This window comes from Drosophila ananassae, chromosome 3R (genome assembly GCF_017639315.1).
Source record: "Drosophila ananassae strain 14024-0371.13 chromosome 3R, ASM1763931v2, whole genome shotgun sequence".
NCBI lineage: Eukaryota > Metazoa > Arthropoda > Insecta > Diptera > Drosophilidae > Drosophila > Drosophila ananassae.
In genome coordinates, this window is record NC_057930.1 from 23,504,752 (window position 1) to 23,520,043 (window position 15,292).

The following is a 15,292-nucleotide window of genomic DNA, read 5'->3' on the forward strand; positions in this document are numbered from 1 at the left end:
CTTTGATGAACCGGCTCTCGAGCATTAATTAATTAATTAATAATTGATTGTAATTCTTAGACTTATGATTGCGAGAATTGTTTGTTATTATTTTTGATTACCTAAACATTTGATACATATATATTATATAACTGTTTTTTATGTTTATAATTATTTTTGATTGTACAACCTATTGATTACTGATTATTTATATGTATACATTAATTAATTAATTATCCACTAAGACATGTTTGCTACTTTTATACGAAAAACAAAAAAAAACCAACCGAACCGGTAACACACAAACAACAATTCACAAAAAAAAAAAAAGAGAAGAAACACAAATTTTTATACTCGCTTAGTTTTTATTTTCTCCATTGTTTTATTTGTAATATTTTTGTAAACAGAAGTGAAGATGGTTTTTATTTTTAAATACTTTTTTTTAATAATAATGCAGAAAAAACCGACTTTGCCGTTTCTTAATTTTGAAACCACCAACAAAACAACAACAACAACTACAAAACGCACTGAAAATAGTTGAAATTTTTGTTCTTAATTGTTGAACTATTTTTGTTTATGCATTTATTTTGTAACATTTAATTCTTAATTTAAACAAGAGAAAAACCAGCAATAACGAATTTGTTATATTGCCTAAAACTATTTTATATATTATTATTTAAAAAAAAACACAATGATTTGTTGTCAAATTGAATTTAAACAAAAAAAAAAAACAAAAATATTGAATACAATAAAAAAATGCGATATTTATGCACACCACACGAATGTTTTTATTTCGATATGAAATCTATTGAATTTGAGGGTGTGCATAAATTAGAAACAAAAAAAAAAAAATACAAAATACACTTAAAGAAATATAACATTTAACTAAAAGTTGGCAATCAGCGCAGAAGACTTAAACAATTTATAACTATTATAATTATACAATAATATATGTTTATGTCCCAACATACACATATGTATTTATATTATAAAATAATTGTAAAACACTTAAACAAGAAAATCTCAAATAATTTAATAGTTATAAAGTATGAAAAATATGATGAAAGAAAGGAACAAGACAAGAGACCATCCGCTTCTTAAATGTTTCATTCTTTGATATAGTAATTTTTTGAATTTAAAAAAATACAAAATAATTGTAGCAGTGCAGTGTACAGTGGGACTTGTACTAAGTATCCACTGTACTTAGCTAGGAGTTTGTTGCTTGCAATGATTTATATATTTAAAGCATTTATTTTATGCTAGACCTCAAATGATTGCTAGACTTCACGAAAGTGTTCTTTAAGGGCTAGTTGAAAAGGGATAACGAGAAGTTATATTATTAAATATACTATTAAGGCAAGGAAACATAACTTTTTGAGACTACAAACGCAACATTAACAGGAACAGCATTTAAAAAATGTTTATTTTCTAATTTTTAAAAATAATCACAATTATTTTGTTGGTTTTTGCTTGGAGAGCGACGCGAATCCTTTTTTGATCCTTTAAGACCCACCCCCTTGACCCCTCCCATACCCCCCACCCCCCACCCCCCACACATAAGCAGGTATTAGATTTCTTGAATATATTATACATATATATATTTTTAATTTACTGTATTGTATTAAAAACACAAAAAAACCGTAGTATTTAAACTATTATAGTGCTTTCATTGTTTGTTTTGGAAAAACGCTTTGCTTTTGTGTAATTTTTTGATTTGGTTTGAATTTTTTGATTTTTAATTTTTAACTATATATTTAATTATGTTTGTATGTGTATTTACTTAAGTGAGATTATTAAATATACGAGAATATATTTTTTAGTTCTTTCTTGTTGTAAACTTAATTGACTTTTGACTTATTATTGTATTGTACGAGATCATAATGATGATGATGATGATGATGTAATGGTAGCTGTAATAATGATGATGCAACGGATGGGTTTGAACGAAAAAAGTATTGTACGTTTTCTATGTGAGAGAAAAACTTTTTACTTGACAACCAAAAAATATAAAAAAAAAAACAAAACCTATACAAAAACAAAAAACTGTTGAAAATTTTTTATATAAAAATTGTTGAAAAAAAAAATGATAAAAAAAAGAAACTTAAAACACAAAAGAAACTGCTAATTGATGGTATTTATTATGGCCTAATACTATTTAATTGTATTTATTATTAGCATTTTATCTTGCACAAGCCGTTTTCTGAAAAAAAATAAGTACTTTTATTTGTATTTTGTGCTTGCATAAATTTTGTTTTTATGTTTATCAACTATTATTATTATTATTACATACATAAATGTTATGCAGCAACTAAAAACTCCAACGGGACACAACAATTATGAATTAAAAATACCTACAAAATAATATAAAACTATATCGAAACAATAGCTAAGAAATCTGTTGTAAAAGTCTACTACACACACACACGAAACAAATGCCACAAACACCAACTGAGAAACAATTAAAGATTTTTATAAATATTCTGATAAAAAAAAAAAACGAAAACCTTTTGCATTATTATTTACTTTGATTTTGTTTATTTTCTTTTCTAGCATTTTTTTGAGTTTTTAGTTACAATATTGGTTTGTACGAATGCGAAGTTTGTTACTCCTCCTCGATGCCGAAATATCCTGCTTCCTTAGCTTCCTATCCTTACTATCCTCACTATCCTTTCCTTTCCTCCAGTAGTAGTGGTAATCTATATATTTAATCTTCATATTGATATATATATAAATGTGAAATGTGTATGTTGATAAAACAAATTGATGAATTGAGAATCTAATAGACTGTGCAACAACAAACAAAAAATAAGGAAAAACCGAGAAAAAAAAACATTTTTTTAAATATATATATTTCTATATATTTGGAAAATCGGTTAAGGTATAAGGAATATATAACCGTAGGGAATACAAAAACCAATTACAGACCCAAGAAAACAAGTACTCATAAGGTTAATTGTGTAACTATATAGCGCAGTGAGCTATCAAAACTAACTATATTAGCAGTTTTTATTTCCGATATTCCAGATCGATATACACATAAAATATATAATTATATTATATGTAAACGATTTATACCGCCAATTAACTGTGCTCTACCCTCTATGTAACCAAATCAAAGCGTCAAAAAAAAAACAAGAAACTTTGACTATATAGCTTTGGAATCTTGCTCGATATATAAACCGATTTATATGTATATGTTAACATTGCCGATATAGTATATGTAGTTGGGCATTTTGCGTGTATCGCCATTTGTGATTAGGTTTTTTGAAGCAAAATCTCGTTTTTACTCCAAAAACAAAACAAAAAAAAAAAAGGCGCCAAAAACGAAAATGAAAATTCTAAAACGAAATTCGAAAAATAATGTAATTCCACCAAATCGAAAAACCATGACATTTTGGCATCAAAAAATCATTAAAAAATATTTTGAGTAGTGACTAAGTGTAAGTGTTGTTTAATATAAATGGCAATGCATGCTAGTGTTGGAAAACACCACATATACATATATATATATATATATATATATTAATCATATTGCGATCGATTATTATTTTTTGTGATTGTTAGGAGCTCTCTATGAATGTTGAACGGAATCGAAGCGAAATCGAATCGAAGCCAGTCCATCTAAGGACTGGTTTCTCTCTTTTTGGGGTTGGTTACGAGACTGTCAGGCACAAGTTACACAGAACAGACCTAGATGTTAGGCTATATAATATATATATATATTATACATGCATATAGGTGTATATATATATGTTTGTATGTCATATCTAAACCGAAAAAAAAACCAAAAAAAAATCATTTTAATTGTAGTTTATATTTTTGATAAATGTTATTAAGGAATGGAAACTAAAACGTAAATCAAAGTCATTTGTCCGCATTGTTAAGAATATTTGTACGGAATTTAAATTTTGTACAAGATCCGTGGCGGTTAGACATCCAAATATCGACATTGAAAGGCAAAAAAAATACCAGCGAACTAATGAAGGAAAACCAAAACCAAAAACAAAAATTCAAACTGGCTTCGTAGAAGTGTTTTTAAGTATTATTAGATTATACATTACCTAACGAAAGCTCTCAAAAAAAAAATGCTTAAACCACTAAATTATTACGGATATAACATATAGATATATGCATCTAACTGAATAATCCACTGAGTGTGTGTGTCTATGTTTCGACCAAAATCGAAAGTAATCGATTATATCCGATTCCTTGCGAGGGATCTGAAGTAGTTCTACTTTCGTGGCTGGTTACTTTCTCTATGTAGGATTTTAATTCGTATAGTCCGTCAAGATGTTTTACCAGAGTAATATGGGAAATATAAATATTTAATATGCATGCTTGAGTAGTGTCTGTTTGAATGTATGTAATTCCTAACATAGAAGTAAAGTTAAGCGATTCGTTCAATGCCCTCTTATAATTTCCCTTTCTTTCCTTTCTCATAATTAGACTTAAGGAACCTTTACAATTGAATAGAAAACGAACAGAGGAACAAGATCAATTCATTCTCATAAATCATTTCTATACATTTTTTTTTTTTAAACTTTTATTTACGAACTTCACCGAACATTCACGTAGCAATCCAAACCACAACTAACAACTAAAATTAATTGATAAAGAAAACAAAAACAAAAACAAAAAAAAAACAACAAAAAAATACCAAACAAAATAATTAACTATGACTGATTTTATACACGAATTGAAAATGAAAATTTACACAACAAATTATACACATATACATACATATATATAAATATTTATATTTATAATGTTGCTACTATATAAAATAGAAATCAAGTTGAAGTTGATGCCCTGGATCAAGTCCAGGACCTCTCCATCTGTAATACATTTTACACATTAGGCTATACTTCTGCTAAATAAGCTGTAACAATATATATAAATATATTTATGTGTGTGTTTAAACTTTAAAGGCAAGAATCTAACAATTTAGTAGTGAACTCAACAGTTTTTTAAACACTCGAAAACAACAAAATCTTAGACTGCTTCGAAAACGTAAACGTGACACTAAAAATTAAATCTAACATAAAAAAAAAACAAAAAACAAACAACTCTTGTGAAATAAAATGAATATGATGAGACTCGTTTAGGGAATTTTTCTGAACAGAATTTTCCGTTTCCGCTTTTTTTCTCCCCTGCACTTGTTTAAAATATAAGAAACTATAAACTGACTTAAGCTGGAAACTGATTTTCACTCTTTACTGAACTAAAAACTCTAAACGCGCAAGGCAAACCAAAAAAAAAAAAAAACCAAAACCAAAACAAGAAAAATAATATTTTCGCTAAGTTTTCTAGCTGCAAAATAAAATATTTATATACATCCGTAAATATAATCGAAAATTAATTCTAATATAAAATTATAAGACATATTAACTGTTTGTTGTTAGCTGCTTATTCTTCCTATTGAAGATTACAAAAAAAAAAAAAATGGACACATTATTCATATCCCATGCATTTTTGTAATTTTTAAAAGCAAGGCAAGGAAAAATTGAAAAAAAAATATGAAAAAAACATATAAATTATTTAAGTCAAGCATTTTACGGCTATAGTTAATCGAACCTTAAATAAGAACCAAATGGGCAATGAAAAATGCAATAACTAAATAAGAAGAAAAGTTTTTGTTGGCCTCTTATTTAAAAAAAAAATAGTTTTATTAAAAGTGCTTTCGTCAGTAGAGTGAGGTTGCTAATTATATTTTTAAGTTTTTATTTTTATTTTACCCATCCATTTAATAATTTTCATTTTTTATTTCTTACAGTAATGCACAAATTGCACAGCAACATCATTGACAAGAGCAACTTGGCAGACAGAATACAGCAACATTTCATTTGAGAAACTATTAACACACAACTTGCATATATCAATCACGAAACATTCCCCATTAACACTTCTATTATGTTAAATTTGTTGTTTGAAGGAAAGAAAAAAAAAAAAGAAACTAACAATTGAATAATGAGAGGATTTTATAGAAATGTGCAAGTTATCCAATCCCTAAACGAGCTATGACTTTTCAAGTCTTTATTTATTATTTTATTTGGAATGTCCTTTTTTGCAAGGCCCCACGTTGGACGCCAATTACTCAACCGAATATAACGGTATATTTTGGTATTTTAAACTCTTAATTGAGATCGATTATGGATTCGATAACTTGCATTCATTTCAATATATGGTATTGTAAAGGCATGGAAAGGTTTACGTTATGCAATTATTTTAAATCAATTTCGGGACTCAAAAAATTTTATAACTATTAATATATTTGCATCTAGTGTAAATGAGTCTCTACGGTCGAACCGCACACAATCTAACACAAAAAAAAACAAACACATTAAAAACAAAACAAATTAACGTTGCTAAATCATTTGAAATATGCATAAATGTTAGCTCATCTTAATCATAATCATGCATTCGATATAGATTTTAGTATTTATAAAGCTATATAGTGCAACTAAGCCGATCATGGAATCATCATCTAGTCATCATGCATACATATATGTATTTTTATAATTATTAATATTAAAAAAGTAAAAAAAAAAAATGAAAAAAAATATTAAGTAAACGAAACCGAAAAGAACACCAATCTAATGTTAAATGTCGTTATAATTAAGTTTTCTTTATATACACATATATATTATGTTTTAGCTAACGGTTTAAACAAATATTGTTTTAAAGAACTCATTTTTTAATGTCCCCCAGAAATACGAATTTTGAATTTCTCTACTAAAGCCAAGTTGAATTTGAAAAAAAAAAACATTGAAATAAAATAATAAGAAAAAAGAGTATACAGGGTGTTGCTTCAATGGCTTTTTTAATATCATAGTCATATGAAAATGAATATTTTATCTTTTTAAAATAATATGTTTTGTCTATGGTTAATTGTTTACACAATACGTTCAGTTACAACTCGTATATTTCGCTCAAATTTTGTTTTAAAGTTAAGAGAAAATCACAAAACCGAAAAAAAATGTTAAAGAAAAAGGACAAGAAAGTGTGGAAAAATATGGACTGACAAGCAAATAACGTATATCATTGAGGGTTGGCATTTTTAAACTTTACATATATAATATATATATATATATTTAAATATATATAATACATGTAGACTTTGTCAGGCAAGCCATTCTCAGCTGTTTCGAACGAGGAAATTGTTAACATTTTTTTGTGTTGAAATGAAAATGAAAATGAAAAATATATACACGCCCACCAAGTGCATACTATATGCTATTTACTGTTTCTAATATGCATACAAAGATTTAACCACAGTACATGAACAAAAATAAATACTTAGAATTTGGTTATAGTTGGTAACTGACTCAACCTACTGCCAGGATCAGCTCAGCTCCTCTCAGACACACTCCCTGCATTCAGACCAGACACTCACTCAGTCATCTCTCAGCCATTCAGTCTGTCATTCATTCATTATCATACAAACACTCAATCAATCATACCGATCCTACCCACGAATCAAGCACAGTTAGAGATCTAAATCCAATATCGCATTTAACTTGAATGTTTTTTATACTTTAAACTACGAGCAAGGTTTTTTTTAATTCGTATTAAATTTGAACTCGATAAGAAGAGAAGGAACAAAGCAAATAAAATTGTAATCATAATCGTAACTAAATCGAATACGATGTAATTGAATGTGAACGTTATTAACTCATTAACTATTATTATTAACTACGATTCCAACTGTATGCGCATTTTATATACATATATAAAAACAATTAAGGCAAAGACAAGATTAAAAACTCATTAATGTAATGTGTAAGCGAAGAGATGGTACTTACAGTAAATTAAATATAAATATTTTTATACATGTGGAAAAAAATTGAACAAGAAAAATTATGATAATTTATTAAACGCTGCAATTTGATAGAGTGACAAGTTCTGGAACACATGATATATGAATTTGATATAACAGATTTTGAATTCTACTAAAAAAAAAATCATAATTGAAAAAAAAAGCAAAACATCTGCAAGAACTTGAATAATAAAATGAAATGAAAGTCTTTTTAATGCTTAGGGGCCACAATTTTCGAAGTAATTAAAAAAAAAATGAAGAAAAACAAAAACATGAAATTATTATTATATTACAATACGGTATTAATTAACATTTAAAAAATGTTGTGTAACATTAATATTAAACCAAACAACCAACAAGAACAACCAGCAACAACAATTGTATTGTAAGAATTTCTATTTCCATTAAAACACAATAAAATTATTTTGTTTTTAAATAAATAAATGAGTGATTTATTTTTGTGGGAAAAAAAACCAAGGATTTAAGGATATACTACTCGGAATGGTTTTAATTTGGATATAACATTTTATAATTTTGATGAAATTGAGTCTGCTGGAACATCCACGACCGCAGTTAACCAAATTTGGCCACTGACTGCTGGGGGGGAAGAGATTACTGCATTGATCCTCCGGGTTTGAGGATTAAGATCCCCAAAGGTGGTGCCCAGGATGCTTGTGGGTGGGTCACAGCAACTTCCGGGATCAAAGTACATCGTTGCGATCGGTAATGAGATCATGGATGTTGACACTAAAATTTCCCGGTCGTTGCGTGTCTCCCATACCGAAAGCGAGTCTTTATGCTTCCGTGACCTCAACGTAACCAACCGGAACACCCAGAATGCCAATTTTTCGGGTTAAGATTGTTGCACCCGGGCCTGTGCTGCAGTTGACCCAAAAGTTGGTGCACTGGATGCTCGTAGGAGGATCACAGGTTAACAACATGGCCCGCAGAAACAGCCAGGAACGCAAATTTTGCGGGTGCAAGGTATAGCAGCCGTGCCCGTCCAGCAGTTGAAGCAAAAGTTGGTACACTGAATGCATGTGGGAAGATTACAGCAGCCTCCGGGATTGCAGCACATCGTGGCGATCGGTTATGAGATCACTGAAGTTGAAATCAAAATATCCCGAATGGAGCGAGTCTTCCGATCCAACAGCGAGCTTGATGTTCTAAAATATTTAAAGAATATTTGCAATATAAATACAAAATTATTTAAGTCAAAATAAAATATAAATTGGTATAAATTTATTTATTTAATACTCACCACAAAAAATATCTTATTTTCAAAAGATGTTAGCTATTGAAAATGTTTTCTATTTATTTGTATTTTGTTGTGTTCACATCAAGGCTCGGGGTCGGACTGAATTTTCCATATGGGATTCGTCGTCAGGTTCCAAAAATTTGACAGATAAAATTCATAGACTACTTGGTAGAAAATAAATGTACATTTTATAAAATTCAATTTCAAATGAATTTGTTTTTGGCTTACCAGACTACTTTATTTTTGGCATCCGCTCGTCATGAGATGTTTAATATTTTTTGTTGCCCAGGTATTAACAGGGACCGCAACAACCCCCACAACAACCCGGAGAAGGAAATACGGTGGTACAGCAAGGACCTCCGCATTGGGATCGGGGGCAACAGTAGCTACAATCGATTAGGCAGCACTGGACGCATGGGGTGCTCCTGTAGTAACGACTCGGGCAACACATGGCGGCTGGAAGACACAACACGTTTGTTTTCAATTGAATTTAACGCAGATTGATACATAATCTACAAATCGTTTAAGGTATTCCGCTTAAGAATCGGATGAAAGTTGGCTGAGATACAGCCCCTGCAGTGGGCCATACATGTCCCCCCTCTCATGCTTTCCCCAACTTTTGTCCCATCGGAAAAATGGACAAAAAATCTAAAAAATATTTTGTTTCTAGGGTTTGATGCAGATCGAAAGAGGATCGATCCACAAATCTTTTAAGGTATTCCGCTCAAGAATCGGATGAAAGTTGGCCGAAAGAGAGCTTACCAAGTGGGCCATATGTGTCCTCCCATGCTTTCCCCAACTTTTGCAAGGGGTCCCATCGGAAAAATGGACAAAAAATCTAAAAAATATTTTGATTCTAGGTTTTGATGCAGATCGAAAGAGGATCTATCCACAAATCTTTTAAGGTATTCCGCTCAAGAATCGGATGAAAGTTGGCGGAAAGAGAGCTTACCAAGTGGCCCATATGTGTCCTCCCATGCTTTCCCCAACTTTTGCAAGGGGTCCCATTGGAAAAATGGACAAAAAATCTAAAAAATATTTTGTTTCTAGGTTTTGATGCAGATGGAAAGAGGATCGATCCACAAATCTTTTAAGGTATTCCGCTCAAGAATCGGATGAAAGTTGGCCGAAAGAGAGCTTACCAAGTGGGTCATATGTGTCCTCCCATGCTTTCCCCAACTTTAGCAAGGGGTCCCATCGGAAAAATGGACAAAAAATCTAAAAAATATTTTGATTCTAGGTTTTGATGCAGATCGAAAGAGGATCGATCCACAAATCTTTTAAGGTATTCCGCTCAAGAATCGGATGAAAGTTGGCCGAAAGAGAGCTTACCAAGTGGGCCATATGTGTCCTCCCATGCCCTCCCCAACTTTTGCAAGGGGTCCCATCGGAAAAATGGACAAAAATCTAAAAAATATTTTGTTTCTAGGTTTTTATGCAGATCGAAAGAGGATCGATCCACAAATCGTTTAAGGTATTCCGCTCAAGAATCGGATGAAAGTTGGCCGAAAGAGAGCTTACCAAGTGGGCCATATGTGTCCTCCCATGCTTTCCCCAACTTTTGCAAGGGGTCCCATCGGAAAAATGGACAAAAAATCTAAAAAATATTTTGTTTCTAGGTTTTGATGCAGATCGAAAGAGGATCGATCCACAAATCTTTTAAGGTATTCCGCTCAAGAATCGGATGAAAGTTGGCCGAAAGAGAGCTTACCAAGTGGGTCATATGTGTCCTCCCATGCTTTCCCCAACTTTTGCAAGGGGTCCCATCGGAAAAATGGACAAAAAATCTAAAAAATATTTTGTTTCTAGGTTTTGATGCAGATCGAAAGAGGATCGATCCACAAATCTTTTAAGGTATTCCGCTCAAGAATCGGATGAAAGTTGGCCGAAAGAGAGCTTACCAAGTGGGCCATATGTGTCCTCCCATGCCCTCCCCAACTTTTGCAAGGGGTCCCATCGGAAAAATGGACAAAAATCTAAAAAATATTTTGTTTCTAGGTTTTTATGCAGATCGAAAGAGGATCGATCCACAAATCGTTTAAGGTATTCCGCTCAAGAATCGGATGAAAGTTGGCCGAAAGAGAGCTTACCAAGTGGGCCATATGTGTCCTCCCATGCTTTCCCCAACTTTTGCAAGGGGTCCCATCGGAAAAATGGACAAAAAATCTAAAAAATATTTTGTTTCTAGGTTTTGATGCAGATCGAAAGAGGATCGATCCACAAATCTTTTAAGGTATTCCGCTAAAGAATCGGATGAAAGTTGGCCGAAAGAGAGCTTACCAAGTGGGTCATATGTGTCCTCCCATGCTTTCCCCAACTTTTGCAAGGGGTCCCATCGGAAAAATGGACAAAAAATCTAAAAAATATTTTGTTTCTAGGTTTTGATGCAGATCGAAAGAGGATCGATCCACAAATCTTTTAAGGTATTCCGCTCAAGAATCGGATGAAAGTTGGCCGAAAGAGAGCTTACCAAGTGGGTCATATGTGTCCTCCCATGCTTTCCCCAACTTTTGCAAGGGGTCCCATCGGAAAAATGGACAAAAAATCTAAAAAATATTTTGTTTCTAGGTTTTGATGCAGATCGAAAGAGGATCGATCCACAAATCTTTTAAGGTATTCCGCTCAAGAATCGGATGAAAGTTGGCCGAAAGAGAGCTTACCAAGTGGGTCATATGTGTCCTCCCATGCTTTCCCCAACTTTTGCAAGGGGTCCCATCGGAAAAATGGACAAAAAATCTAAAAAATATTTTGTTTCTAGGTTTTGATGCAGATCGAAAGAGGATCGATCCACAAATCGTTTAAGGTATTCCGCTCAAGAATCGGATGAAAGTTGGCCGAAAGAGAGCTTACCAAGTGGGCCATATGTGTCCTCCCATGCTTTCCCCAACTTTTGCAAGGGGTCCCATCGGAAAAATGGACAAAAAATCTAAAAAATATTTTGTTTCTAGGTTTTGATGCAGATCGAAAGAGGATCGATCCACAAATCTTTTAAGGTATTCCGCTCAAGAATCGGATGAAAGTTGGCCGAAAGAGAGCTTACCAAGTGGGCCATATGTGTCCTCCCATGCTTTCCCCAACTTTTGCAAGGGGTCCCATCGGAAAAATGGACAAAAAATCTAAAAAATATTTTGTTTCTAGGTTTTGATGCAGATCGAAAGAGGATCGATCCACAAATCTTTTAAGCTATTCCGCTCAAGAATCCGATTTAAATTGGACGAGATAGAGCCACCACAGGGACATATGTCCGTGTCTTTCCCATTCTTACCCCAATGTTCGATAGGGATGGCATCGGAAAATTTGACAAAAAAATCGAAGAAATAATTTGCGGATCTTAGGGAAATTGATAGGGAATCGATCTACAAATCGATTAAGGTATTCCTCTCAAGAATCGGATTATTTAAAGCATGGCATGTATGATTGGAGCCATAACCCGGATATTTTCTTGGACTATCGGAGTTAATATGAAAGAATGATAAAATACGTCTAAATGTTATTGTAAATGTTAATAAATAGAAAAATAACTTACCGAAGATTTATTTTCCGAGAACAAAAAACAAATACACTTTACGTGTTGAAATTTAGATGAGAAATGAAATACATTTTAGATTTCATTGACAAGGAAATAAGCTAAAACGCAAAGACTCCTTTGATTTTGTTTTAAATTAATAGGCAACTTGCTACCTACATTTAATAGGCCTACTTTGATAGTTACAGAGACTTCCTCATAAAAAGAATCATCGGTATCTTTATTATCCTTATATATGACTAGCCTTAGGTATTATTCCTTAAAACCGATTTATCTCCCAATTCCAAAATATATAAACCAATTCAAAAATAGATTTGTTCTTATAAACATTTGTTTCTTTTATTCCAATGAAGTTTACATGCGAAGTTTTTTTTAGAATTAAGGTTCAGTTTTACGATGATTGTATGAATGAGGTAGTTATCTCAGCTTTTTTGGTTGAAGTTGTCCTAGCAACATGAGCCGCATGGGCCGCATGGGAAATGGGTGCATTGGAGGTATGCCGGAGTGCAGGGAGAACAGCACATCTCAACGCAGCAGCATTCGCAACAGCTTGGGGCACAGCACTTGGGTCCACAGGGTCCGCATCCGCAGCACATGTTCTGATTAAAAAAAATTATAAACTATATAGAATTTATAAGCGAAGGATACTTACGATTTTTTAAATGTTATCAAGGGATTCTGAAAGCGTCGAGAAAGTTTCCTTATATGCTTCTAAAAATTCCCTTGCAATTTGGATTCGGAATTTTTACAACCAAAAAAAATCTGTAAGATTTAACAAAAACTTTTCAACGAGATGTGAACACGAGGAATTTCGAGAAACAAATGTGAGGATAGCTGGAAGTTTCTCGGCACGTTAATAAAAATAATCCATGGACTACTTGGTTTTTACAAATTACAGGCAATGAAGACTTGTTTTTTTTTTACTATTCTCTCAAATATTTAAACAAAATCATAATTTAAATGAATTCAAAATTGATCCTTTTCCTTCAGTTTTTTTGTTTCAACAAAAATTGATAAATAAATAAATAATTAAATGGAATGCAACTGCATTTTCTTAAATATAAAAATAATAACTTTAAGCTCGACCCTTGGAACCATCGATGCGGGGACTCCACTGCCGATAATCGACTTGGGTGGCTGCCTCGTACTCCTGCACTAGACAATCAACTGTTTCGCGAGCCAGATCCAGTTCCGTCAGATCATCCTTGAACATGGATTCGCGCCGAAAGTTGTCCAGAAAGGCGTTGCGCTTCCGTAGTTTATCGTACTGGGCCAGAGCTCGGCTAAAGAGAGCACTGATGCCCGTGTGATTGGCCATCATCAGGCCGGAAACCTTGTGGGAGGATTGGACATACGGCGAGCTCCGCGACAATGCCACTTGGATGCTGGCCGGTCCCCAGGGAATAAAGTTGGCCAGTTTTCTTTCCCGAATGCGCTGCAACGACTTGTGCACCTGGGACGGATCCACCTCGCCCTGAATGATGTTCAAAATGGATACAAAGCAGTGACGATTCTGCTTGTCTCCCGTTGCCGACACCATCATATTCTTTGGCTGCAACAGGCGCCGCATTACATCTAGGACAGTGGTTTTTCGGACATTGGTTTTGGTCTGAACATGAAGAGGAAATCATTAGAAGAAGGTATAGTTTGTAGAATATGCCAACTCACTTCCGCGTCTGTGAGAAGTGGAGTGTAACCCGTCATCAGAAAGTGTAATTGGGGAGTCGGAATCAAGGGTGCCGTCAGTCCAATAAGGTTGTTATTCATATAAGATGGATACCTCAAGGTGGTGGTGCTCACGCTCATAATGGTGGACACCAGATTGTTGATTTGCGTGAAGGTGGGCGTTTGAATGTGAAGTCTTTCGGTGGCGATACGATTCAGGGCGGTGTTATCCAGCACCACAACACTGTCGGCACACTTGGTGAGGCGTTTCAACGTCAGGATGGAGTTGTAGGGCTGGACCACCACGTCGCTGATCTCGTCGTGGTTAGGGAACACGCTGTACGTTTGGATGAGCTTCTTGGGAAAGCGATCCGCCAGTCGTTCCAGCACATATGATCCCATCCCAGACCCAGTGCCACCGGCAATAGAATGGCAGAGTACGAACCCCTCCAAGGAGTCGCTACCATCAGCTTCCCTGTCCAGGATGTCGAAGACCTCCTCTTGGAAACGTTCACCCTGGCTGAAGCCGGAGGCCCAGTTATTTCCAGCGCCACCTCCATGTTTTGACAGGAATACATTCTCCGGATTATAGAGCTATTTGGGGTTTTAGGATCGTTAAGAATTGAAATATATTTAAGATTTTCATCTTTAACCTTTGCATACGGCGAGGTCATAATGCTTTGGATTACTCGCGGCTCCAAATCAAGAAGCACGGCCCGGGGAATGTAATGATTATCGTCTGCTTGGTAGAAGAACACATCCTTGCGATCCTGGCCATCGGTGGCAAAGTCCTCCAATACGCCCTCGGGGGAGATACCGTGCTCCAGGCACAATCTCTTCCAGAACTCGAAACCAACTGAAGGAACGGGGAATTTATTTATTTAGAATACTTCAAATACACAAAACTCACTCTGATTTCCGCATTGGCCCAATTGTAAAGTAATTATTTCGCTTGGCATTTTTTGGCTTTTAAATTGAGCTTTTTTATTCAAATAACTGTTCTTAACGGAAATAGAGATGCTAGAAGATCGATAACAGATTTCTTCAG

General features: G+C 33.6%; 4 protein-coding genes across 11 annotated transcripts in view; 1 reads left to right on the forward strand and 3 right to left on the reverse strand.

Annotated features, from left to right (window-relative positions):
- LOC6497527 (brain tumor protein) overlaps window positions 1-8,962 on the forward strand; it is a 38,610-nt gene extending 29,648 nt beyond the window's left edge. For all 7 annotated transcript variants that reach the window (XM_014906234.3, XM_032451536.2, XM_001961865.4 and 4 more), the window contains one exon: window positions 5,753-8,962. In XM_014906234.3, the coding sequence (XP_014761720.1) occupies window positions 5,753-5,826 (74 nt within the window). In that variant the 3' untranslated portion in view covers window positions 5,827-8,962. The remainder of the gene's footprint in view (window positions 1-5,752) is intronic.
- LOC123256962 (keratin-associated protein 9-1) lies at window positions 8,276-8,873 on the reverse strand. Its single transcript, XM_044716592.1, has one exon. It carries the CDS (start codon window positions 8,871-8,873, stop codon window positions 8,727-8,729), a length of 147 nt encoding a protein of 48 aa, XP_044572527.1. The 3' UTR covers window positions 8,276-8,726.
- On the reverse strand, window positions 8,276-13,175 carry LOC26514925 (male-specific sperm protein Mst84Dd). Its single transcript, XM_014906901.3, has 4 exons — window positions 12,580-13,175; window positions 9,282-9,509; window positions 9,057-9,214; window positions 8,276-8,961 (listed from the first exon to the last, which is right to left on the reverse strand). The coding sequence occupies exon 1, from the start codon at window positions 13,173-13,175 to the stop codon at window positions 13,026-13,028; it is 150 nt and encodes a 49-aa protein (XP_014762387.2). The 3' UTR covers window positions 8,276-8,961; window positions 9,057-9,214; window positions 9,282-9,509; window positions 12,580-13,025.
- Window positions 8,276-15,253, reverse strand: LOC6498017 (tubulin gamma-2 chain). Of its 2 annotated transcripts, none has more exons than XM_032451541.2 (8): window positions 15,155-15,253; window positions 14,898-15,100; window positions 14,248-14,838; window positions 13,232-14,188; window positions 12,580-13,178; window positions 9,282-9,509; window positions 9,057-9,214; window positions 8,276-8,961 (listed from the first exon to the last, which is right to left on the reverse strand). In XM_032451541.2, the coding sequence occupies exons 1-4, from the start codon at window positions 15,201-15,203 to the stop codon at window positions 13,655-13,657; spliced, it is 1,377 nt and encodes a 458-aa protein (XP_032307432.1). In that variant the 5' UTR covers window positions 15,204-15,253; the 3' UTR covers window positions 8,276-8,961; window positions 9,057-9,214; window positions 9,282-9,509; window positions 12,580-13,178; window positions 13,232-13,654. The 2 variants fall into 2 exon arrangements, with proteins under 2 accessions (XP_032307432.1, XP_044572526.1); XM_044716591.1 differs by having other exon boundaries at window positions 9,057-9,217.
- Between the last annotated feature and the right edge of the window lie 39 nt (window positions 15,254-15,292).